At 38.8% G+C, this 26,590-nt stretch overlaps 3 protein-coding genes and 1 long non-coding RNA gene across 4 annotated transcripts; 1 reads left to right on the top strand and 3 right to left on the bottom strand.

The window, feature by feature from the left end:
• Positions 2,091 to 3,882, bottom strand: LOC109843189. Its single transcript, XM_020412125.1, has 2 exons — positions 3,315 to 3,882; positions 2,091 to 3,006 (listed from the first exon to the last, which is right to left on the bottom strand). The coding sequence occupies exons 1-2, from the start codon at positions 3,641 to 3,643 to the stop codon at positions 2,184 to 2,186; spliced, it is 1,152 nt and encodes a 383-aa protein (XP_020267714.1). The 5' UTR covers positions 3,644 to 3,882; the 3' UTR covers positions 2,091 to 2,183.
• LOC109840285 lies at positions 4,604 to 6,739 on the bottom strand. Its single transcript, XR_002246852.1, has 2 exons — positions 6,678 to 6,739; positions 4,604 to 5,101 (listed from the first exon to the last, which is right to left on the bottom strand). It is a non-coding gene; the product is annotated as an uncharacterized LOC109840285 (long non-coding RNA).
• On the bottom strand, positions 6,749 to 12,597 carry LOC109842215 (probable inactive ATP-dependent zinc metalloprotease FTSHI 3, chloroplastic). The gene is made up of 4 exons (XM_020411120.1): positions 11,321 to 12,597; positions 8,826 to 9,149; positions 8,029 to 8,329; positions 6,749 to 6,903 (listed from the first exon to the last, which is right to left on the bottom strand). The coding sequence occupies exons 1-4, from the start codon at positions 12,347 to 12,349 to the stop codon at positions 6,749 to 6,751; spliced, it is 1,809 nt and encodes a 602-aa protein (XP_020266709.1). The 5' UTR covers positions 12,350 to 12,597.
• LOC109840284 (T-complex protein 1 subunit epsilon-like) lies at positions 9,224 to 10,239 on the top strand. The gene has a single exon (XM_020408856.1). The coding sequence runs from the start codon at positions 9,467 to 9,469 to the stop codon at positions 9,881 to 9,883; it is 417 nt and encodes a 138-aa protein (XP_020264445.1). The 5' UTR covers positions 9,224 to 9,466; the 3' UTR covers positions 9,884 to 10,239.

Here is a 26,590-nt window from a genome sequence, read left to right as displayed (position 1 = left end):
TACTCATGTGACCTAGCCTCTGGTGCCACAAATTTGGGTCTTCACTGCCTTCAGCCACTGCAATGGAGCCTCGTGCATCTATCGTCATGTAGAGAGATCCCGTCTTCGTACCACGGGCAACAACCATGGATCCCTTTGTAATCTTCCATGTATCACATGCAAAGGTTGATACGTATCCCTCTTTCGCCAATTGTCCTATGGAAATCAGATTTTTCCTCAAGCTAGGAATATGTCTCACATCACTCAGCTTTCATATAGACCCATTGAGCTTGATCTGCACGACTCCTTTGCCAACGATATCACAGGGCTGATCATCACCAAGATAGATTTTTCCTAGGTTTCCTGAAACGTAGTTCTCAAATAAATCTCTATTTGAGGTAGCATGAAACGAAGCTCCTGAATCCAGCACCCACGATTCAGTTTTGCTCTCCAACGAACAGATTAGGGCATCATCTGATTCTCCTGAGGCCACGTTCGCTTCAGTCTTGTTCTCCTTGTCCTTCTTGGGTTCTCGGCACTGATTTTCATAGTGGCCAAACTTGCCATAATTCCAGCAGTCTATTTCCTTCTTGCCCTTGCGGTTCCTGGACTTTGGCCTTCCGTTCCTCGAGTTAGATCTTCCTCGGCTATTCCCTCTATTTCTGTTTCTGTTTCTTCCTCTGCCCTCAAGGTTCAACGCCGACCCTGAATTAGAAATCCCTTCCTCTTGTCTTCTTATTTCCTCAGTCATAATCATGTCCACCACCTCTGAAAACTTCAGCTTTGATTTGCCACATGATCCGCTGATCGAGATAACGGTACCCTTCCAACTGTCGGGCAATTGACCAAGTATCAAGAGGGCTTGGATTTCATCGTCAAACTGAATATTGACCGAGTTTAGTTGATCCGTGATCTCGTTAAACTCGTTCAGGTGTTCCTTGAATTTCTGGCTCTCGGACATCCTCAAATTAAACAACTTTTTAATGAGATGTACCTTATTCGCCGCAGAGGGCTGCTCATACATACTGGACAACGCCGCCATGAGATCCGCCGTCGTATTCTGATTCTTGATGTTGAACGCTACTGATTTAGACAAGGTCAACCTGATCGCTCCAAGGGCCTTTCGATCCAATAGCTTCCAATCCGCATCTTTCATATCCGTCGGCTTCTCTCCCAATGGTAGGTATAGATCCTTCTGATAGAGGTAGTCTTCCATCTGCATCTTCCAGAACCTGAAGTTTGTTCTATCAAACTTCTCAATCTTGGATGTTTCCTTCTCAGATCCCATTGTCTCTGACCTCAAATCGCTCGCGCCGAACCTGGTCGCTCTGATACCAATTGTTGGGGATGCACAACCCCCCTGATGCGATTTGGAAATAGAGATTTAGGAGAGAAGAGAGAAAATCAAACAATCTCAAACACACAAGATTTACGTGGTTCGCTTCTCAATGTGAGAAACTACGTCCACGGCCGCCGCAGGAGAAAAATTCACTATTTTTCGTCTTAATACATCATGCCCTAATCAACCCTTTTATAGACTTAAGGGTTTAACAAGTAAATAAGGAAACAGATCAAAACAGGTTAAAAACGAATCTGGGCCAAAACCCGACTCCGGTCGACCGCCGCACCACATCCGGTCGACCGCGATGCTGTTCGAAATCTGCCTGGCTCTCTGGACTTTTGGCGGTCGACCGCAGCGCCATGCTCGGTCGACCGCGACGAAGACAGAAAGCTGGGTTGCTCTCTGGACTTTGAGCGGTCGACCGCTGCGCCACCTTCGGTCGACCGCGACAAGTTCCTGGCCTGTGCACCCAGCTGTGCACATAGGCGGTCGACCGCCGCGCCCTGCTCGGTCGACCGCGGTGCAGAAAAATGCCTCCTTCGTCGTTTTGCTTGAACTTCGCCATCGTCGATCCTGTTCATCCTGTTCCTCTTCATTCTGAAGTGTAGGGCATGCCTGATAGTTAGGCTTCACATATCCTAACACTAATAATAGCCCGAAGATGGATACTTATGTTCTCATGGCTGAACAAGGCTTGTATTTGTAATATCAAAATGATGTTAAGTTTTTCCATGTATCTCAAATGGTACACAGAAATCTTAATGCACGTGAAAGAAAGGAAAGAACACAATGGTAACATATTAAGCACTCAAATTATCAAATTCTTTCCCCATCACATTTAGCCTCCCCAAACGTTATAAATTCACACCCATTTGCTTCTAATTTTGTTAGTGTGCTTAAACTCACAAGTCAAAGCCACACTTCCATTCATTCTTTTGAGGACAAACCTCTCTACTAACAAATAGCAATCGTACTTCTTCCACTCCCTCTCCCCTTCATAAATCTCCTCTCTTTCCACCCTCTCCATCTTCTCGCCACTCACCCAACCTCCTCTCTCTTCCTCCCATCTCATCCTCTCCCATATGATCAAATTCAATCCTAAACCATTCCCTACTGAATTAACAGGCTCAAAATATATAAATCCATCTTTCATCTCAATATCACCCTTCACATTTTCCCTCCCATTCAGCAATGCAAACTCTCTTATAACATTAACACCCACCTCCACAACATTTCCTTCATGACTATCATTTTCACAAGCATATATCTCTTCCCAATATTGCTCTAGAGTCATTTCATAGAACATGGGCTTCCTCATTTTGTCATTCAATACGTCACCTTCCTTGACAAAAACGGAAGGGATGTACCATTTTCCCACAACTGTGGAAGAAGAAAATTGATCGGGCATTTGACTGCGGAGGATTGAGTTTAGACCTTGGGCTTCGCCTAGAGAGAAGTTGGATGGCTCGAAAGCATAGGCTCGCCAACCTCTTGTTCTCAAGAATTGTGGAGGTATTCCATCAGAAGCTATGGACTTAGCATAGAACCTTTTTCTGTGAGTTTGGATTATCTCAACTTGTTGGTAGATATCGTTGTGATCAAAAGTAGTAGGCTCGATATCATGTGGCAATGTGCAGAAACAGCATGTCGTTGCACCCTCCTGTTTCGAACATGTGCAAGCTTTCCTGCAAATGTTATTGAAACATAGTAAGAGGATATTTTGTGAAGCTTCAACTTAGACTATATGTTCGAGATGCATAAACTATCAACTCAAATTTAAAAAACATGCACCTTGAATGCTTTTTATGTGTTTTAGTCATGTCTCTCAAGAGACAAAACAAAAAGGTTTACGATATAGGTCCTCAGATTGTTGTAGTAAATCACATTAACTGTACTTTTTCAAGTCGGAATTTAAATTTGACTCAATAGTATCTGCATTATGAAAACTATCTATATTAGTCCAATTTAACTAGAAGAGAGGCAGGATATTTACCCCTTTCCCTTTCCATGTGCTCTAATAACATAGTACCGATTTGACGACAGAGGTTGATCAATCACGGGAACAAAGAAAACGTCATCACTATACGTCTGATGAGAGAGCCCAAGCCTCGTAGTGTACCGAACTTCGATCATCTTATTCTGTGGAAACGGCAGATCATGCAACCTATAGGTATTAAACAGACCCCAGCAACACGCTGCTCGCTTCTCTGTGGTCTGTTCATCGTTAACCACCAGTATACCGGAGCTCGGCCCTTCGGGTGGTGGCTCTGCTGCAGCGGTTGGGGAGTTGTAGTAGAGGGAGAGTGGCCTTGTGACGTACATTTTTGTTTGGAATCGGGCTTTTGAATTTAGGTGAATGGGGTTGCTTGTTTGTGAATTGAGTGTTTTTGTAGGGTTTTGGAGGATGCGAGGATTATGGGCTGTAGTTTCCTTGGATGGTAGGCTTGCGGGAGACTTTGGAGGAAAACTTCAAAGTTGACCAGGTCTGATGTGTCCATTTGACAGTCAAGGATACGGAGAGTTTTTGTTTGGTCAGAGCATAGCACTCTGTAAAATCATATAAGGAATTATGCAGACTACGAAGAGTATCTTATTTTTAATTTTAAAGTTGATGATTGTACTGATATCTTAGCTGTTTGCATTAACCTTCCACTGATCACGCTGGTTTTCTGTATTGATCGCACTGATTTAGACTTGATGATCAAATATTCCCCGGTTGATCCAGGCACCCTCCAATTAATCTTGAATGATTAAAATGCATTACAGATTGTCGCGCTAAATAGACGGTTATGATTTAATCAATTGTGGCAGAGTCTGCACGTGCTAATAAATGAAGCAGAGTAGAGGTGAGGATTACAAGAATTGATCATTACAAGGATATGGTTCTGAGCAAGTTACCCGATTCACTTGCTCAATTACGCGAACAATGGTTTCTTCCACGGCTTTGATTAGTTTGATTGCTTACCTACTTAAGGTTAGACTTGGTCCAACACTGAAATTGATGTAATAATTAGTCCCTCTCAGCCAATTCTCTTTCTCGGCAAAGAGCATCTAGAGTCCTATCACGTTGCACGTTTGCATCAAAATATAAGGTATTTTACGATAGCGAAAAATGAATATCATTGGTAACATGGATAAATTTGGTCACTATCAAGGTGGCCACATCTTAGCTACTAAATGCTCTCTAGTAGAAAACAGTCCCCTCTAACCTCTAACCTATGTGAAAATGGTCTCCCATTGATGAAAATGAGTCATCTCACTAGCAGGGATGAAAGATGGTCCTTCGTACCAAGGATACTCATATTATTGGATATATATGACAACCTTACATTAAAATGTCGACTTTCAGTAACAGACAATTGAAATATTCAAATACATGTCAACATGAAAACGTACTACTAGATAATTGAAAGTTGTAGTGATAAACATGTAAATTTAAATGGAATACGAAGTTGAGGCAAAATTTGGATACACTTGAACTCTTAACTTCGATGCATGATGTTGTCTCATGCTATGATTCCCCGGAATTATATTTAGAGCAATACCTATCATCCACAAGTATGATTCCGGAAATCGATAATAATCTCAATAGCCCACGCTCTTTAAGACCTTCAGGCTTCAGCTATTGTAAATTTCATCCTTACCAGCAGTACACAGCAACTAAGAGCCTCAGGCATTCCTCCCCATACAGAACTTTCTCCCCATTGAATCTAAAATTTCAATGCATTTTTTCCCCATTCATATAGCACATAACGGAGTTGTTTGAAGCCTGTACAAGTTCTTCATAAAGAACCCGATATGTAATAATTAGCAAAACACAACTACGAAATGCTCATAAAATATATGCAAGATAATAGAATAATTCTCAGGAACAACGTAAGACAGAATGAAGTACCAACAAGCTTGAAAGTATCAAGTGATATGCGCAAGTGTGGAAATGAGTTCGAAGCGTGGAAACGAGTTGCATTTTCATTAAAATTTCTTTGTTGAGTCTTTTGAACACTGCCATAGAAACGCTTCATATGGTCTGTGGACTGTTAATCCACTCCAAATATATATTTTCTTCATAGAAAGAGGAACAGGAGAGAGTAACAGTAAGAAGAAGATTATTGCTATTTATGGATCAGATGTGTACCACAGGCTGATGGGTGGACCAGTTCAGAGGTCATAAGACGTTAATTTAAGTTTCTTCCTGAACAAGGTCTAGATCAAATGGAACCTGGCTTTAGGCAGTACAAGAGAACTCTGGTTGCTAATATAATTGAGTAATGGATCTTCAGGTATCCAAATCTTACAGCGGACATGAAGGATTCAATGTTTTTGAGTTATTCTTCACAGAGATATCTGGATTTTTTTTATGTGAATATGAAATTTGCTATACAGATATTCGATAAGTTAATATCACATCAGTTCCCCATGACTCAACGCTGACGAGCAAGTCGAAGTTCAGGACAAGTTTGCTAGCAATTGATGATATTGGAAAGATTATTGGGAAATGTCATCTGGTTTTCGGAATTTTTTTTGAACCCCTCCATTTTAGGAGGTATACATTTTTTATGTATTCCTCTCTCCGTTTTCAGCCCACTTTCGCATCCTTCTGATTACTCTTTTCATTGGTCTAGTCATTTGACCTGACTTTCCTCCCACTTTGATATGCAAAATTTATGCAGTTTTCCCATTATAATCGTGCACTGTAACACAGTACCATGGAAACTAAAACAGTATCAACTGCTAACACAAAAATCAAAAGAAGAATAACATTAAGAAAACAATTTCACTACCATTGACGAAAACATATATACAGGAGAAAATCAATACCACTGAAATATTGAAGGTGCTTCCAAAACATAGAAAATTGGAATATAAATGATAGTACTTTGCCATACCACACGCATATTTCATATTAGAATCATAAAGGAAAAAAATGTATTGCCTCTGATTTGCCAAGACAGAGAAACATCCAGGGTTAAAAAGAGAATGATACATGAAATGATGAAGCACTATACATTCTTCCCTTTGATATTTTAAAGCTTATTGTGAAAAAAAGGAAAGAATTCAAACTAGGATTTATTTTGCTCCTAAAATCAAGATGAGCATAATATCTGTGCAGATCTCAGGACAGGCAGGATGAATTTGAACATAGTTGTAGAATGATTCTAGCTAAAATGGTCATTTAATTAGACAATAGGTTTAGGTATAAGCTTTGAGAAAATTTATTGTTTTGGATATAACAAAAGAATTTGAAACAAGGTAGATCATACAAGCAGTTCAAGTTTCCACTTCTCTATTTGATTCAATATCACGTCAGACAGTTGAGTAATTAGTGTAATCACATTAAATTTCACGTAATTCATACCTTAACATAACTCCAATCAGCTCAAAGTTTGGTAGCCCATAAGGCCTTGTAAATCATTTTCTGCCCCGCCATCATTCCACTCTTTCGCCACTAAAGTAGCGCATCAGGGCAAAAGTTTTTCCCAGACCCTTGCTTATGGAACTTGGAGTCGATTGCTTATAATTAATCCCAAACTTTGCTCTTTCTACCGCCTCCATGATGTCTTCTCGAATCACTACATCACCACCTATGCAACAAAAGTTTTTTTAGAAACACCCATGCAACAAAAAGTTAATGATCCTAAAAGTGCATTAGTGCTAACATGTGTTGGCAATCGAATTAAAGAATAGTAATTATACAAATTTAGAAGCTTTAGCAGTATAAAAGATCATTTGGAGGCATTTGTTCTCAGATCTTGTAAATACTGCATAAATCAGGTGTTTGGTTACTCATAATACCCCTAGATGCTGAACACATAAAAGCCAATATATTCAAAATCCTATGGATGGGTATATAGGGATTCCATCTACAATTCATTGCCAAAAGCGAATCAAACAGCTCATGATTTGATTTGAAATAATTAAACCCTTACTGAAGTGGTGAGCTGGTCAAGTCCGTAAAGTTTGATGAGATTATTTGTTGGGTCATGAAATAGTGAATTATAATATGCAAAAGTCTGACACAACTTTGATTAACGTTTATAAGTGTTAGGACACAACTTTGATTAACGTTTATAAGTGTTAGAATATAAAACTATAACCCCAACTCACCATAACTTAGGAGTTTTGGTATAGTGGCAGCTACTTTACGATGATCCTTCTAGCCACAAATTTAACATGGATTAAATAAAATTTGATACCGCTGCATACGTGAGTTCGGGTTTTAGCCTATAAAACATCACTCACCTGCGGAAGCATGTTAGAATATAAAACTCATTGCAATCCTTAACGCAACATCGGAGTTTTTGTATAGTGGCAAGGACTAAAAGAGTACAAAGATAACTGTTGTATTCTTGTGTCAAGATACCATCAGTCAGCACATTGATATCAATTGTCATGGGAATATTCTGAGACATAAATTATGAACCCTAAATTGCAAAAGGATGAAACCACATCCTTTTAGCCGCTATAGCTTCTTGAAGTTCTTCATAATAAATATATTACTTTATGATGCTTGTCATATGTAAACAGGAAGCTTTGACTTCATGGATTTGGTTCCTAATTAACCTCTACGAAACTAAGTCACTTAGCACATCTTTTCATCCATTACACTATTACAGCACTACTTGCAATTAAGATACAATAAATGATGTAAACAAGAACAAGAAACAAGAAACTTGATAGATACACAACAATGGTCTTTTAAGTCTCACCTCTTCTAGCAGCCAGCAAAGCAGCCTCATTAACAATGTTGGCTAAGTCAGCACCAACAAATCCCGGAGTTAGAGAAGCAACAAGATTACAAATTATCTGAGGTTCCTCCTCTAAAGGAACATTTCTTATATGCACAGCCAAAATCTTTCTCCGTCCATCAAAATCTGGTTCTCCGACCAAAACTTTCCTTGAGAAGCGACCAGGTCTACAGAGAGCTGAATCTAATGCTTCAGGCCGATTGGTTGCCGCAATTACAATAACTTTTGTGTCGGATTCAAAACCATCCATTTCTGTCAACAACTGAAAGGAAACATAAAGCAAACAACATTCAGAAAACACAAACCTATAAAGAAATAGCTAATAGAATAAGGGTATCACAAACCCCAATGGTATTTGCAGAAAACCCCTGAACTTAATAAATCAGAGAGAACCCCTGAACTTGTCTCAACTTAAGTACCATAAAAGAAGGCAACTAGTTTAAGTTGGCATGTGCCTCGTACATGACATGTTTTCGATAATCTTGCTCTCATGTACCATTTACTTTTGTTTGAAAGAACGTTTTTCAGGTTAATGTGGGTAGATAGTAACTATTGTAGTTTAGACTCATCACCCTTCACGCTAATGTGTTTGTGGCAATCTCCATAGGCTTGTTTATTTTGAAACTTCAGGCGGTTTCCCAGATTTATAAAGTTAAGGCGGATTTTCTGCAACAACCTCGAAGTTTAAGGGGATTTTGTGAAATTGAAACTAAAAAAATATGGAGTGAACAATTAAAATTTGAAGATAGAGTACTTGCCTGGTTTAGTGTTTGATCACGTTCATCATTAAAACTTCTACCACGTTTGCCTCCCACTGCATCAAGTTCATCAATAAACACTATTGATGGAGAACATTTTTTTGCAACATTAAAAAGGTCTCTAATGCGTGCTGCTCCTCTTCCAACAAACATCTCCACAAACTCACTTGCAGAAACAGAGAAGAAAGGAACTCCAGCTTCTCCAGCTACTGCCCGTGCTAGTAATGTCTTTCCTGTTCCAGGAGGACCCACAAGCAGAACACCTCTTGGTAACTTTGCTCCTAACTTGTGATATTCTATCGATCCTTGTAAACACGAAACTATCTAAAAAAGAGCAAAATATACTTCAGATAACAAGATAAGCATGATTTGAAAAAAAAAACAAAATGAAGTTTTCATATAAAGTGTTCTGAATTTTTTCTATTTTCCGGATAAATGTTAGCTGAAGCAAACTAATTTTGGACGATGAGACTGCATAAACTAATATACAAATTTAGAGCAAACTAATTTAACATCTGTTGAATAACTGATTCAAAATTTGTTATTAGGTTGTTATTTTGATAGTGGAGTTGTTGCTAATTAGTTTAGATTTTTATGGGATTAAGTTGTTTTGTAAGCCTATATAAAGGCACTTTTAGTTGATGAATAATATAGAGAAAATATTATCTCCTCATCTACTCTCTAATTTCCAACATGGTATCAGAGCCTTATTTCTCGGATGCGCAGATTTTATGAAGGAGCAAGATCAGAAGATGAGGCTTCGTGGCCTCGACGCCCAGAAATCCAACATCGCCGCTGGCGTCGCCGAATCTCGTATCCTACGCACTCCGCTTGGCCCTAAGGACATGGACAAGATGAAGCAGAGCCCTGCCGGCGACCTCATCATTACAAACGATGGGGCAACATTCTTGGAACACATGCACGTGGACAATCAGATTGCAAAGGTGATGGTGGCTAATCATCCAGATGCAGGAGGTAGCGATTACTTAGCTTCGAAGATTAACAAAGACAAGGACATTATGCTTGGAAAGACCAAAGGCGGAGGCTCTGCCTTCTAACTCATTGTTATGTATCATTGCTTAAATTTTGGAGAATCATGGTGAGATGTGCACCATGGAGAGATTGGACAAATATTTATGGAGAGATGTGCTCCTTTAAGAGAATGTTGGTGATTATGTGCATCAACAAGATTGAGATGAGAAGTGCATCACAAAGTGGAGAGAAGTGCTCTATGAAGATTCAAGAGGAATGACAAGAAATTTTGAATCAAGGGGGAATGTTGAATAACTGATTCAAAATTTGTTATTAGGTTGTTATTTTGATAGTGGAGTTGTTGCTAATTAGTTTAGATTTTTATGGGATTAAGTTGTTTTGTAAGCCTATATAAAGGCACTTTTAGTTGATGAATAATATAGAGAAAATATTATCTCCTCATCTACTCTCTAATTTCCAACAGATCTGCTGAAATTAATGACTTTAAACAACTAAATCATATGGTAATCTGTAGAGAATGAGGCACTAGTATGGTATCAGAGCTTTTTGATGCAACTACTGAAAGAATAGTGATCAGTAACATTACATCTTATAGAGTAAGGCCTCGATGATGGGCTGTGAACCACTTTTGAGTATTGGCATCGAAAGATAAACCTATTATATCTTGGATGCTACAGCATATGTGGAAGCATTGCATTCCATTCATTCTCTATATCAGCCTATATTGACATGTGCAATGCCAGACACCAAAAATTTAAACTTAAAACATGCCAATATCCACCATTTGCATTTTCATTTTTGATGTAGAAAGAGCTTTGGTCTTTAAATAATAAATATGTCAAACAATACAATATTCTTAGTTATCCTTATATTCCATGTTGATCTTTACGTTCACGTGATTGATGTGGTCGCCAAGAAAAATGAATATGTCATATTTGGGATATTAGAATTTAGAACAACATCCAATAGTATTAAATTTTGCTATTGTCATATAGCTTACCTAAACTGGATGCAATATTACAATAATGAAAGAAAAATATAAGAATACAAAAATAATTGGGGAAACACATACAACTTTAGGAAATTCAATTCAAGCATTGTTATCAAAACAACATTTGTAGATTTTTAATCTAATGTCTCGAAAAGAGCATGTAGAACACCCATTATTCAGTCTGCACCACAAGCTATGCAGATCTACAAGCACATAGACGGCAAGATGTACTATGTTTTCTATGTGAATGAACTGCAATTGAAGTTGATAATATATTCAAGATCCGTGATTGGGAACAGAAAGGGCTCTTCTAAATATCAAATGCGCTAACTATTATTCCATCCAATAGAGATAAGCATCGACTCACATTTCTCATGAATCATGCATACTGCCTAGTAAAGGGTGAGCCATGCACAGCAAGCGTAACACATTTATCATATATTTCCAATTAAAAGGTTCCAATTGAATATTTAAAGCATATAATTCAACAAGAAGAGAAGATTGAACTCACCTCCATAAGCTCTTCCTTAGCAGCATCAACACCCTCCACGTCATCAAAATTAACCTTCTGATTAGTAGGTCGGCGCTTCTTTGCAGGAGTATTAGCAGCAGAAAGCTGACGGTAAAGCAACCACATCAAAGGCACTAACGGAATCCACAGAGAAATTATCGTAATCAAAATGTTCCTCATTGACATCAGAACAGATTGAGGTGCAGAGCTATATGTTGTCCCTTTCTCCCTCATCAAACCAAGTAAAAACTTCTCATCATGGTCAATCTTTCTTGCAACATATTCCCATTTTGGAGCTGCACTGGCAGTTTTCTTACTAGACGAAAGTACCAAAGCTGAAGGTTTAGACGTGGCTCTAATTGAAACATCAGTTGCAACTGATTCATCATTTTCTTTCTTTGAATCTTCATGACCATCCGGGACAACATTATAGAAGATTCTACGAGAACCCTCTTCAAATAGAACTGTGTTTACAAGTCCACTCCTAAGATTCAATATCAAATCCGAATAAGGAACCATCTTTGAAGCAGGAACTGCAGTGAACTTAAGGAACAAGAAAATGAGCCCAAGAGCAAAAGATGCTGCGGCTGAAACAGTGACTTTTTTCGAATTCCTACTCAACAATACCACAATATCATCCATAGAATCCCGTATCGATATCTTTTTCAAACTCATTGAAAGCAAACGCAATCTCGGCCTCAATCTCAAAGAAAACCTCCTCCCCCTCTTCCTCAAAATGGGTTTCCCTTTAACCCCCAAATGGGTATTGTTTTCTTGACTGCTTCCCCTCATCTTTGCAACAAATATCCTATTGCGGTGCTGCCCCGATTGCGCAATATCAAGAATATATGGAAAATTACAAGAAATAGAATATGATACTGAGAGATTTCTGTGGAATTTCCACAAGGGTAAGAGCTTATCTACTTCAATTCTCGGTTTTCCTCCATTAAATGAACTTAAAGGCTGGTTTGAGCAAGAACTATGAGGGTAAATTACTCTACTGCTGGAAATTAATGAAAAAGAGCCCATTCCTTATTGACCCAATAGCAGTGAGAATCTTATATGGTAGAATCACAGAGACCCAAGAATTATTGATCAACAAAATAAATCGTAAGTAAACAGCAGGCAGAAGAGTAGCTTACCGTTTGAATTTGGGGAAGAGAACGATAGGGAGAATAGTTTTCTTTCTTCTTTCGTGGGGTGGTTGTGTCGTGGAGTCTATAAATCCCTTCTTGGGTTTTATCGCTTTGGGTGTTCGACCGATCGACTGCTTACCTCTTATCTATCATGATATTTATCGAACGATAGGGATTGCATCAATCCATTATGATGCATCAATCTGATGATTGACCGGTGGAGAAACTGTTTTTTGACCTTTGTGTTTTTTGGGCGTAATTAATAAAATGGGTTTTTTTTTAACTCAAAGTTTTACACTCACTTATTTAAAAACCCATTAACTTTTTCAAACATCAATACACCCATTGTATCCCACCCCACTTATTTCTAAACCCAATATGTATAATACACCCATTATTACTGTATTTACCCTCAAATTCACTACACAAGCTCTCTTCTTCCTTCCTCTTCTCCTTCAATGACCACCACCAACCTCCTCATCTCCCCTTCCTTCACTTCCCCTCCTCCCTCAAACCCATCAACCTCTCTCTCTGCTGCCCTTTATCTCCCCTCGCCGCCACGTCACCCACCACCGTCAACCTTGAATCGGATGAACAGCCCACCAACGGTTTCGACATCGACTCCCCCCAGTTCGCCGACATGGAGGCAGACAAGAATCTGAAGCACTTGTCGTCGCCCACCACATGTTCGTTGAATTTACGCTTAGTGTTCTTTGATGTATGTCATGTGAGCTTGTAATCAATTTTTCAGATTTTGGAAAAGTGCAACTCTTTATAGTAAAGTGTTACATATTGTGATGATCTTTTGTAGTGGTGATGTGTAATTGTTGTTTCACGCTGTAACTATGTTCTTATTGTTGAAACTGTGTCGTTTCAGAGTTGAAATTGTATCGTTTTTGAGCAATGCACACGTGTGATGACATGTAAGATGTGTTGCTTGATCAATTGATGATGTGTAAGATGTGTTGCTTGATCAATTCTTCACCTCAACGAGAGGTCGTCGCTCAGTGTAAGATGTGTTGCTTGATCAATTCTTCACCTCAACGAGAGGTCGTCGCTCAATTTTCCAGCTTTAGGAAAAGTATAGCTCTTTATAGAAATGTATAGCACCTTATTGATAAAGTATAGCACCTTATGGCAAAGTATAACACTTTATGGCAATAGTATATCACCTTATTGATAAAATATAGCACTTTATGATTTCTGGAATTTCTGTAACGTAGTGGGATAAACCAAATCAGTTTTTTTTCGGCGCAATGCGAACACTTGATGACGTGTAAAATGTGTTGCTTGATCAATTATTCACATCGACGAGAGGTCGTCGCTCAATTGTTTAGCTTTAGGAAAAGTATAGCTCTTTATAAAAATGTATAGCACCTTATTGATAAAGTATAGCACATCATGACAAAGTATAGCACTTTATGGTAATAGTATAGCACATTATTGATAAAGTATAGCATTTTATGGTTTCTGGAATTTCTTCAACGTAGTGGGATCATTTTATGGTTTCTGGAATTTCTTCAACGTAGTGGGATAAACCAAATCAGTTTTTTCGGAGCAATGCGAACACTTGATGACGTGTAAGATGTGTTGCTTGATCAATTATTCACCTCGACGAGAGGTTGTCGCTCAATTTTCTATCTTTAGAAAAAGTATAGCTCTTTATAGAAATGTATAGCACCTTATTGATAAAGTATAGCATCTTATGGCAAAGTATAGCACTTTATGGTAATAGTATAGCATCTTATTAATAAAGTATAGCACTTTATGATTTCTGGAATTTCTGTAACATAGTGCGATAAACCAAATCAGTTTCTTTTGGCGCAATGCGAACACTTGATGACGTGTAAAATGTGTTGCTTGATCAATTATTCACATCGACGAGAGGTCGTCGCTCAATTTTCTAGCTTTAGGAAAAGTATAGCTCTTTATAGAAATGTATAGCACCTTATTGATAAAGTATAGCATCTTATGGCAAAGTATAACACTTTATGGTAATAGTATAGCATCTTATTAATAAAGTATATCACTTTATGATTTCTGGAATTTCTGTAACGTAGTGGGATAAACCAAATCAGTTTCTTTTGGCGCAATGCGAACACTTGATGACGTGTAAAATGTGTTGCTTGATCAATTATTCACATCGACGAGAGGTCGTCGCTCAATTTTTCATCTTTAGGAAAAGTATAGCTCTTTATAGAAATGTATAGCACCTTATTGATAAAGTATAGCACATTATGGCAAAGTATAGCACTTTACAACAATAGTATAGCACCTTATAACAATAGTATAGCACCTTATTGATAAAGTATAGCACTTTATGGTTTCTGGAATTTCTTCAACGTAGTGGGTTAAACCAAATCAGTTTTTTTCGGAGTAATGCGAACACTTGATGACGTGTAAGATGTGTTGTTTGATCAATTATTCACCTCGACGAGAGGTTGTCTCTCAATTTTCTAGCTTTAGGAAAAGTATAGCTCTTTATAGAAATGTATAGCACCTTATTGATAAAGTATAGCACCTTATGGCAAAGTATAGCACTTTATGGCAATAATATAGCACCTTATTGATAAAGTATAGCACTTTATGATTTCTAAAATTTCTGCAACGTAGTAGGATAAACCAAATCAGTTTTTTTCGGCGCAATGCGAACACTTGATGACGTGTAAAATGTGTTGCTTGATCAATTATTCACATCGACGAGAGGTCGTCGCTCAATTTTTCATCTTTAGGAAAAGTATAGCTCTTTATAGAAATGTATAGCACCTTATTGATAAAGTATAGCACATTATGGTAAAGTATAGCACTTTATAGCAATAGTATAGCACCTTATTGATAAAGTATAGCACTTTATGGTTTCTGGAATTTATGTAATGTTGTGGGATAAACCAAATCAGTTTTTTTCGGAGCAATGCAAACACTTGATGACGTGTAAGATGTGTTGCTTGATCAATTCTTCACCTCGACGAGAGGTCGTCGCTCAATTTTCTAGCTTTAGGAAAAGTATAGCTCTTTATAGAAATGTATAGCACCTTATTGATAAAGTATAGCACCTTATGGTAAAGTATAGCACTTTATGATAATAGTATAGCACCTTATTGATAAAGTATAGCATTTTATAGTATAGCATAAAGTACAGAAATTCCAGAAATCATAAAGTGCTATACTTTATCAATAAGGTGCTATACTATTGCCATAAAGTGCTATACTTTATCATAAGGTGCTATACTTTATCAATAAGGTGCTATACATTTCTATAAAGAGCTATATTCCTAAAGCTAGAAAATTGAGCGACAACCTCTCGTCGAGGTGAATAATTGATCAAGCAACACATCTTACACGTCATCAAGTGTTCGCATTGCTCCAAAAAAACTGATTTGGTTTATCCCACTAAGTTGAAGAAATTCCAGAAACCATAAAATGCTATACTTTATCAATAAGGTGCTATACTATTGCCATAAAGTGTTATACTTTGTCATAATGTGCTATACTTTATCAATAAGGTGCTATATATTTCTATAAAGAGCTATACTTTTTCTAAAGCTGAAAAATTGAGCGATGACCTCTCGTCGATGTGAATAATTGATCAAGCAACACATTTTACACGTCATCAAGTGTTCGCATTACGCCGAAAAAAACTGATTTGGTTTATCCCACTACGTTGCAGAAATTCCAGAAATCATAAAGTACTATACTTTATCAATAAGGTGCTATACTATTGCCATAAAGTGCTATACTTTATCATAATGTGCTATACTTTATCAATAAGGTGCTATACATTTCTATAAAGAGCGATACTTTTCCTAAAGCTAGAAAATTGAGAGACAACCTCTCGTCGAGGTGAATAATTGATCAAGCAACACATCTTACACGTCATCAAGTGTTCGCATTACTCCGAAAAAAACTGATTTGGTTTATCCCACTACGTTGCAGAAATTCCAGAAATCATAAAGTACTATACTTTATCAATAAGGTGCTATACTATTGCCATAAAGTGCTATACTTTGCCATAATGTGCTATACTTTATCAATAAGGTGCTATACATTTCTATAAAGAGCTATACTTTTCCTAAAGCTGGAAAATTGAGCGACGACCTCTCATTGAGGTGAAGAATTGATCAAGCAACACATCTTACACATCATCAATTGATCAAACAACACATCTTACATATCATCACACGTGTGCATTGCTCAAAAACGATACAATTTCAACTCTGAAACGACACAGTTTTAACAATAAGAACATAGTTACAGCGTGAAACAACAATTACACATCACCACTACAAAAGATCATCACAATATGTAACACTTTACTATAAAGAGTTGCACTTTTCCAAAATCTGAAAAATTGATTACAAGCTCACATGACATACATCAGAGAACACTAAGCGTAAATTCAACGAACAGGTGGTGGGCGACGACAAGTGCTTCAGATCCTTGCCTGCCTCCATGTCGACGAACTGGGGGGAGTCGATGTCGAAACCGTTGGTGGGCTGTTCATCCGATTCGAGGTTGACGGTGGTGGATGACGCGGCGGCGAGGGAAGATAAAGGGCAGCAGAGGGAGAGGTTGATGGGTTTGAGGGAGGTGGGGAAGTGAAGGAAGGGGAGAGGAGGAGGTTGGTGGTGGTCATTGAAGGAGAAGAGGAAGGAAGAAGAGAGCTTGTGTAGTGAATTTGAGGGTAAATACAGTAATAATGGGTGTATTATACATATTGGGTTTAGAAATAAGTGGGGTGGGATACAATGAGTGTATTGATGTTTGGAAAAGTTAATGGGTTTTTAAATAAGTGGGGGTAAAACTTTGGGTTAAAAAAGAAAAACCCCTAATAAAATATATTGGGTTTTAACTCTGAGCCCAAAGATTTATCCAGATTTATTTATAAACCCAGGTTCTATCATCTGTGGGAAAAATTTGCAAAAGAGACCCATTTAGACTTTTATTCCCAAAAAAATGACCTCATTCAAACAAAATTGTAAAAGCCGACCTGGTTCCAGCCTCAGCGCTGAAACCAGGTCGGTTTTTAAAAAAAAAATTCCGAAATTTCACGGAGTTGAACTCCCGTGAAGTTTAGTAGATCTTCACGGGAGTTGAACTCCTGTGAAGTTTAGTAGATCTTCACGGGAGTTCAACTCCCGTGAAGTTTAAAAAAAAAATTCCAAAAACCGACTTGGTTTCAGCGCTGAGCCTGAAACCAGGTAGGTTTTTATAATTTTGTTTGAATGAGGTCGCTTTTTGGGATTAAGTTCACAAATGGGTCTCTTTTGAAAATTTGTCGATCATCTGTGCTTCTAAACTCAAACTAGTTTGGGTATTTGTCTTTAAACCTAATTGTATAATTCATGATCAAAGTAGGTTGTAATTGTATGCATAGTTCTAGGGGACAAAAACCCAAAATAACCCCAACTCATTCGAAATTCTCACTCTCTGTCCCTCTTCATAAAACACCGGGCCAAAAAAAATTTAAATTTTGTCAAAAACACCCTAAATATTTTGAAAATTGAAAAGCCCCTTAACTGCAAAAATTAAAAAAAAAACTTAAAAGCTTCAACCCCAAATAGTACACTAAAAATCTAGGAAATACAAACATAACCCTAAAAATTACAATTTACAAAAACACCCTGAAAGTTTTAACAAATGGAAAAACACTCAAATTTTACAAATACACCCTAAAAAGATAAAAATTTACAAACATTTGCAAAAAAAACCTATTTTAAGTTCTGAACTTTTAGGATGTTTTTGTAAATTTTGTATCTTGAGTGTATATTTTGCAATTTTTTAAAGATGTTTTTTTACAAATTCTAAAAATTTCAGGGGCTCTTCATAATTCTTAGATTTTTAATGTACCATTGAATTTTTTAAGACATTTTTTATAAATTTTAAATGGTGTTTTTCGCAATTAGAAAATGGGAAAAATGTGTCTAGGCCCCAAAAACAGAAACTTCATATGCTGTAGCCCCTCTTAGTTTCTCCTATGTGATTCAGCCCCTTGAAGTGTGACTCTTTGTACTGCAGCCCCTTTTTAGTAATTATTACATGCCAGCTAAGCTAAAATCCCCAAAATAACATTATCACATCTCTTCAATCCCTCAAACCCAGCTCTCTCATCTCACTATGTTAGTTCTACCTAGTTGGGGGCAAGTTAGAACTAATAATATTCGAAGCGATATAACGAGAGATAGAAACCGAGCCCAAGTGAAAGGAAGATACCGTGTGATAGATAATATAAAGGGTTACACACCGACGAAGACGGTGGTGAAAACGGAGACCGTAGGTGGCCGGAAAAAGCGCGCGAAGTCGGCACGGCGCTGCTATTTTCTGCTCGCTGCTGCCGTCGAGCGATGTTTCGGACGTTACCGAGAGAGATAGAGACTGAGTTAGAACGTGATACAAATTGGAGGTGATAGGCAACATGTAGGGCTGGTCACCAAAGAAGAAATCGACGGAAACGGAGATTGGAGGTGATCGGAAAGTGCATGCGAAATCGGCACAAAACTGCAGCGCCGTGCCGACTTCGCGTGCGTTTTCCGGCCACCTCCGGTCTCCGTTTTCACCACCGTCTTCGCCGGTGTGTAGCCCTTTATATTGTCTATCACACGGTATCTTCCTTTCACTTGGGCTCGTTTTTTATCTCTCGTTATATCGCTTCGAATATTATTAGTTCTAACTTACCCAACTAGCTAGAACTAACATGGGACGGACTAGAACTAACATGGGGCAAGTTAGAACTAACATGGGGCAGACTAGAACTAACATGGGGCGAATTAGAACTAATATGAGACAAATTAGAACTAACATGGAGCAAGTTAGAACTAACTTGAGAGTCCAAGAGCCTCTAAGATGAATTAGAGCTAGAACTAGTTAGAACTAACATGGGGCGTGCTAGAACTAACATGGGACGTGTTAGAACTAACATGAGGTAAATTAGAACTAACTTGAGAGCCCAAGAGCCTAGAACTAACTTGAGAAAAAGCTCCTCCCACCTCCGACGGAGCCTACCGAGACACCCCGACGACCTCGACAACCTCCTCCTACCTCTGGCAAACCGGGACAGCGGCGAAAAGCTCTGAACAGCGAAGAACAAACCCGAACGGAGAGAAATTGCACTACAGAAAACTTTAGTTTTGTGCCGACTTCGCACGCACTTTCCGATCACCTCCAATCTTCGTTTTCGCCGGTTTCTTCTTTGTTGACTAGCCCTACATGTTGCCTATCACCTCCAATTTGTATCACGCTCTAACTCAGTCTCTATCTCTCTCGGTAACATCTGAAACATCGCTCGACGACAGCAGCGAGCAGAAAATAGCAACGCTGTGCCGACTTCGCGCACGTTTTTCGACCACCTCTGGTTTCCGTTTTCACCACCGTCTTCGCCGGTGTGTAGTCCTTTATATTGTCTATCACACGGTATCTTCCTTTCACTTGGGCTCATTTTCTATCTCTCGTTATATCGCTTTGAATATTGTTAGTTCTAACTTGCCCAACTAGCTAGAACTAACATGGGACGGGCTAGAACTAACATGGGGCGGGCTAGAACTAACACGGGACGGGTTAGAACTAACATGGGGAAAGTTAGAACTAACATGGGGCAAATTAGAACTAACATGTGGGCGGGCTAGAACTAACATGAGGCGAATTAGAACTAACATGAGACAAATTAGAACTAACATGAAGCAAGTTAGAATTAACTTGAGAGCCCAAGAACCTAGAACTAAGATGAATTAGAGCTAAAACTAGCTAGAACTAACATGGGGCGTGTTAGAACTAACATGGGGTAAATTAGAACTAACTTGAGAGCCCAAGAGCCTAGAACTAACTTGAGAAAAAGCTCCTCCCACCTCCGACGGAGCCCATCGAGACACCCCGACGACCCTGACAACCTCCTCCCACCTCCGGTAAGCCCGGAAAGCGGCGAAAAGCTCCGAACAGCGAAGAACAAACCCGAACGGCGAGAAATTGCACTGCAGAAAACTACAGTTTTGTGCCAACTTCGCACGCACTTTCCGATCACCTCCAATCTCCGTTTCCACCGATTCTTCTTTGTTAACTAGCCCTACATGTTTCCTATCACTCCAATTTGTATCACGCTCTAACTCAGTCCTCAGTCTCTATCTCTCTCGGTAATGTCTGAAACATCGCTCAACGGCAGCAGCGAGCAGAAAATAGCAGCGCCGTGCCGACTTCGCGCGCGTTTTCCGGCCACCTCCGGTCTCCGTTTTCACCACCGTCTTCGCCGGTGTGTAGCCCTTTATATTGTCTATCACACGGTATCTTCCTTTCACTTGGGAACATTTTCTATCTCTCGTTATATCACTTCGAATATTGTTAGTTTTAACTTACCCAACTAGCTAGAACTAACATGGGACGGGCTAGAACTAACATGGGGCGGGTTAGAACTAACATGGGACGGATTAGAACTAACATGAGAAAAGTTAGAACTAATATGGGGCAAGTTAGAACTAACATGGGATGGGCTAGAACTAACCTGGGGTGAATTAGAACTAACATGAGGCAAATTAGAATTAACATGAGGCAAGTTAGAACTAACTTGAGAGCCCTAGAGCCTAGAACTAAGATGAATTAGAGCTAGAACTAGCTAGAACTAACATGGGGCATGCTAGATGTAATACCCCAACCCTTGAGAGGGTGATGTGATTAGTATTGATAGAATTGATTGGAATACTCATACCATCAAGATGCATCTTCTTTTCGGGAACCCAATTCTTAGAAACTCTAAAGTTAAGCGTGCTTGGCCTGGAGAAATTCTAGGATGGGTGACCCCCTGGGAAGTTTTCCAGGGAGCACGTGAGTGAGGACAAAACGTGCTGAAAAGACATGTAGTGGTTTGTGAGGTCAGTCCATCAGATCTAATAGCGCACCGACTCCAGGATTCCTGGGCGGGGCGTTACAAATGGTATCAGAGCCAAAGCCAACCGGAATTGTGAGAGCTAAGTGCTATGCGGCGCAAAGTGCTACGTCGAGAGGGCGGGAACCACCTCTTGAGGCCGTATGAGCCACCTCTAGAATCTCACACGGATGGTACGGTCTTGGATGATATGATTTGGCACAACGAGGACGTTGTGAGTTTAAGTGGGGGAGATTGTAATACCCCAACCCTTGAGAGGGTGATGTGATTAGTATTGATAGAATTGATTGGAATACTCATACCATCAAGATGCATCTTCTTTTCGGGAACCCAATTCTTAGAAACTCTAAAGTTAAGCGTGCTTGGCCTGGAGAAATTCTAGGATGGGTGACCCCCTGGGAAGTTTTCCAGGGAGCACGTGAGTGAGGACAAAACGTGCTGAAAAGACATGTGGTGGTTTGTGAGGTCAGTCCATCAGATCTAATAGCGCACCGACTCCGGGATTCCTGGGCGGGGCGTTACACTAGAACTAACATGGGGCGTGTTAGAACTAACATGGGGCAAATTAGAACTAACTTGAGAGCCCAAGAGCCTAGAACTAACTTGAGAAAAAGCTCCTCCCACCTCCGACGGAGCCCATCGAGACACCTCGACAACCCCGACAACCTCCTCCCACCTCCGGCAAGCCCGGACAGTGGAGAAAAGCTCCGAACAGCGAAGAACAAACCCGAACGGCGAGAAATTGCACTGCAGAAAACTGTAGTTTTGTGCCGACTTCGCACGTCACCTCTAATCTCCGTTTCCGCCGATTTCTTCTTTGTTGACTAGCCCTACATGTTTCCTATCACCTCCAATTTGTATCACGCTCTAACTCAGTCTCTATCTCTCTCGGTAACGTCCAAAACATCGCTCGACGGCAGCAGCGAGCAGAAAATAGCAGCGCCGTGCCGACTTAGTGCGCGTTTACCGGCCACCTCTGGTCTCCGTTTTCACCACCGTCTTTGCCGGTGTGTAGCCCTTTATATTGTCTATCACACGGTATCTTCCTTTCACTTGGGCTCATTTTCTATCTCTCGTTATATCGCTTCGAATATTGTTAGTCTAACTTGTTTAACTAGCTAGAACTAACATAGGGAGATGAGAGAGCTGGGTTTGATGGATTGAAGAGATGGGATAAGGTTATTTTGGGGATTTTAGCTTAGCTGGTATGTAATAATTGTTAAAAAGGAGCTGCAGTACAAAGTGTCACACTTCAAGGGGCTGAATCACATGGGGAAAACTAAGAGGGGCTGCAGCACATGAAGTTTCTGTTTTTAGGGTCTGGACACATTTTTCCTTTAGAAAATTTTAAGGTGTATTTTTATAAATTTTAAAATCTTTTTAGATGGTTGTTTCCTTCAACCTCATACTGAATAATCCCTAAATGAGAGAGAGAGAGAGAGAGAGAGAGAGAGAGAGAGAGAGGGGGAGGGAGAGAGAGAGAGAGAGAGGGCACATAGTAATACAGTATGTTTAGAAAATTAGGTTTAAAGTCGAAAATCCCTAAAATAAAATAAAAAAACTAAACTATAGGGATTGATAAAAAAACCTTCTGAATCTATTTTAATTTGAGAAACCCATTACCTTTAGGAATGCTGCATATAACCATGTAAACTATTTTTTATTTCATTAAACATCTTTAAACTTTTGGGTTGTCTCACAAATAGCCCTAAAGTTTTAAGGATTTTCATACAAACTCCTTTAATGATGTTAATGGCTATAGTAATAAGTCATAAATACCCCTTTTTAACATCAAAACTTAATTATTAAATTAAATTAAACTATTTAATCCTCACTCAAATTGGTCCTCGGAAATTGTAACGAGATGGTTTTTGCAAAAATAATAAAATAATAATAATAATAATATAAATAAGAAGAGAGAGAGAAGATAAAAGGTTTATTATTTTATTTAAGAGGATTGAGGGATATTTTGGTTTTTTTTTTTCCTTTGCTTCTTGTGCTTGACTTGAGATACGTTAGAGTACCTGACAATGTTACGATGAGGGATTTAGGTGAGAAAACTTTAAGAGGGTTCGTTAGAATAAAAAAAATTCAAGGGTTATACACCCAAAGTTTAAGGGTGTTATCGAATGCTACCCATTTTTTATTTTTATCTTTAATATTTCCCCTAGTACTCAACTATCATCCACACTTACAGTGCTCACGGTGAAGATTCTTATGTGATTAGCTTTATAAGGTAGATTGCTTACCGGCAATAATATTTTGTCCGTATAATTTTAGTTGTGTCTTTCGCAATTAGAGTTTGAAGTCTAGCAATCACATCTCTCTAGATTGTTTGTACACTCTTACTATTTGAGATAACATTCTCATTGGTTTGGTCCAACCTTCTTCAATCATGGACGACAACATTTTTCGAACTATTGTTGTTAAATTATCCTCCAACATGTGTTTAATCATTAGAAATCATGTGGTGCTCTAGCCACGTATTTCTACATTTGGAATGAATAAAACATGAGAGTATTAATAACAAATTCAGTAACATCGATCTATTTTCCTTGTTGGATTGTATGATCATTTTCTTTTTGCTATGATAATGTCGCATTTCGTTGGAGTAGATAGCTAAATCAGATCAAAAAGTTGACTAGTTTGTTTCTTCTTCTTCATTCCTTCTCTCACGGTCCTTATTTCATCTTCATTTTTTTCTCTTCATATATTTTTTGTATATATTTTCTTTAACTAACTAAATTTCTGAATATCTTCTCTTACATACTTTAACAAACTATTCATAACGTATCTGGTATTTTCTATATGTGTTTAAATGAAAGGTTTTGCACTTTTGCTATCCTTAGAGCAATATTTGAGGCAGAGAGAGAGGTGAGGGTGAGTCGAACCCTATATTTCCCATTAACTATTTGTCTTCTCTCTCACTAATATCTTCCTATCCTTAAAGGAGTTATAAAGGCAGATATCATGAAAAGATACTAATTTTTACTACTGGTTGTGCTGCCCTTGATAGCGCATGTTCACCCTATCCAAAAATGTCTCTACAATTTGGAAGCCCATAAAGAATAGTATAAATAGAATTTAGCATCAACGATTGCATAAAAACTTTGGTCCCACAAAATATATTTCCGAAACCAAAACTTTGGTCCCACAAAATATGCTTCCCTAACCAAAATCCATGATTCCATTAATTATAAGATCGGATCCTATCACTTGTCACTAATACATTTACTAGCATTCTAATCGTAGGGTTGGGTGTGGGTCAAGACAACCCACAGGTTGACCCAGCCCAACCCATCATGGGTCATAGGTCGGGCTAGGTCTAGCCCGAGACCCGGGATCAGAGAAGTAGACCCATGTCTACACTGGCCCGATCCACGTCCGGCCCGACCTATGATATATTTTTTGGTCAGCTAGTTGTTCCTTCAGCCCTTTGGATCTGCAGCTAGCTGCCAACAAAGTCAAAATGTCATAAGTCTTTGACTCGTGGGCCTAACAAAGCAACGATTTTTAAGCTCGCTGATATTATAGACAGTTAAAATATACTCTCTCTTGGACCAATGCTCAGCCGCGAGTCTAAGAAGTGAATATTCATGGACTAAACACTTTAGATAGGCTCAAATATAAACTACAACAAAGTTCGCTCAGGTCATATACGAACATGACTGCATGCTAAACTTTGGCTCAGCTCATCCGATCCAAAGAAAACCTGAGTCTGAGTTAATTCTCAAATCGGACTCTGGGCCAAGTCCAAGTGTAGTAGCAAAGTTAGCTCAAATTCTTATGCGTGCTTCACCTAAATGTCTTATGTGGGCCACATTATCAATATACTAAGGATTATTGACAAGCAATTGATCTATTAAGTTACGAGAGGCCTAGATCAATACTTAGCACAAGTCACGATACTTGAATCCAATACATGCTCCAGATGTGGACGCCCAGATCGAAGTGGCCAAATCACATGCCCATAGCAGAGCTCACCCAAGCCATAGCAAAGCTCGTCCAAATAATAATGAAGCACACACTCAAGACCAAGACAAAGTGAAGCTCCGGGCAAAGTTCGCCCAAAACGAGCTTCACCCAAATAGTCCACATGGGACATATAACGAAGTTCGTCGAAGCCACAATGAAGTTCCCGAAGCCAAAGTTGAAGTCGAAGCAAAGCTCCCCAAAGATGTAACGAAGCTCATCTAAGCAACAACGAGCTTCGCCTAATAGCCCACGTGGGCCGTGTCACCCATTCTGGTGAAGTTTGCTCATAGTCATTATTGACGAACTTCACATGTGGTCATTATTGGCGAACCTCATCCATGGCCGTTATTGTCGAACCTCGTCCATAACTATTCTCAGAAGCTGCTTTTAAGAAAGCAGTTAATGACCACTAATTCACCAGTTTAATGAGAGTTAATGAATACTAACTCACCCATTTTAGAGGGGGAGTTAATGACTACTAACTCACTCATTTAAGGAGAGTTAAGGCCCACTAACTCACCCACTTAATGCTCTGAAGCCTATAACTATGCATGATCAACATGAGCATAGAGGGGCACAAAGGCGAAGGAATGTCTTAGGCTAACATTATCTTGACTAAACTCTTTGCCATTGAGAAAAGAGAGAGAGATTCAGAGGCTACATTGACAAAAAAACTCTCCTCTTCATTCTCATTGATCTTCGTAGATTATTATCATCAGCTAATCATTTAGCTTGATTGACAATCCTTGTGAGAAATAATCTGTTCTCTTCAGTTAGTTATCTAGCTTAATAAATAGTTCTTGTGAGAATAAATCTATTAATATCTCTTTATCCAGAGAAAACTATGTTGTCTTCTAAGAGATTAGATATCATCAATCAGCGAAAGGCTCATTGTTTTAGTCAGACCGTTAACGAGTACAAGATCGACGCTCCATCGGTATACAAAAAAGAATCTTAGAAAATATAAATTTTTCTTTGTTTCATTATATTTTTTTTATTATAACCTGTGTCAATTGCAATAGAAAAGACCTAAAATATCTGTCTACTTGAAAGGATTAAAAAGTTTATTATAATTTTAAATTACTAAAAAATAAATTTGAAATAATTTTATAATTGTAAATATAAGTTAAATATAATTAAAAATGTAAAAAATAGAAAAAAAATTGGACAAAAAACGCATGAACATGCCCACAGCCCACAAGCAATAGGTCGGGTCAGAGTCGGCCCGCACCTAGGTGGGTCGTGGGCCGAGCTGGGTCTAGTCCCAGACCCGGGATCAAAAAAGTAGGCCCG

The sequence above is a fragment of the Asparagus officinalis genome, chromosome 5 (genome assembly GCF_001876935.1).
Source record: "Asparagus officinalis chromosome 5, Aspof.V1, whole genome shotgun sequence".
In the NCBI taxonomy this organism is placed as follows: Eukaryota; Viridiplantae; Streptophyta; class Magnoliopsida; order Asparagales; family Asparagaceae; genus Asparagus; species Asparagus officinalis.
This window is presented reverse-complemented; position numbering and strand designations above follow the sequence as displayed.

Coding starts and splice junctions, on each gene's coding strand:
- LOC109843189 (XM_020412125.1), bottom strand. CDS start 3,643: ATGTACGTCACAAGGCCACTCTCCCTCTACTACAACTCCCCAACCGCT. Junction 3,007..3,314: donor GCACATGGAAAGGGAAAGGG/GTAAATATCCTG, acceptor TAACATTTGCAG/GAAAGCTTGCACATGTTCGA.
- LOC109840284 (XM_020408856.1), top strand. CDS start 9,467: ATGAATAATATAGAGAAAATATTATCTCCTCATCTACTCTCTAATTTC.
- LOC109842215 (XM_020411120.1), bottom strand. CDS start 12,349: ATGGGCTCTTTTTCATTAATTTCCAGCAGTAGAGTAATTTACCCTCAT. Junction 8,330..8,825: donor GTGATCAAACACTAAACCAG/GCAAGTACTCTA, acceptor GTTTCCTTTCAG/TTGTTGACAGAAATGGATGG. Junction 6,904..8,028: donor TTTGCTGGCTGCTAGAAGAG/GTGAGACTTAAA, acceptor TTTGTTGCATAG/GTGGTGATGTAGTGATTCGA.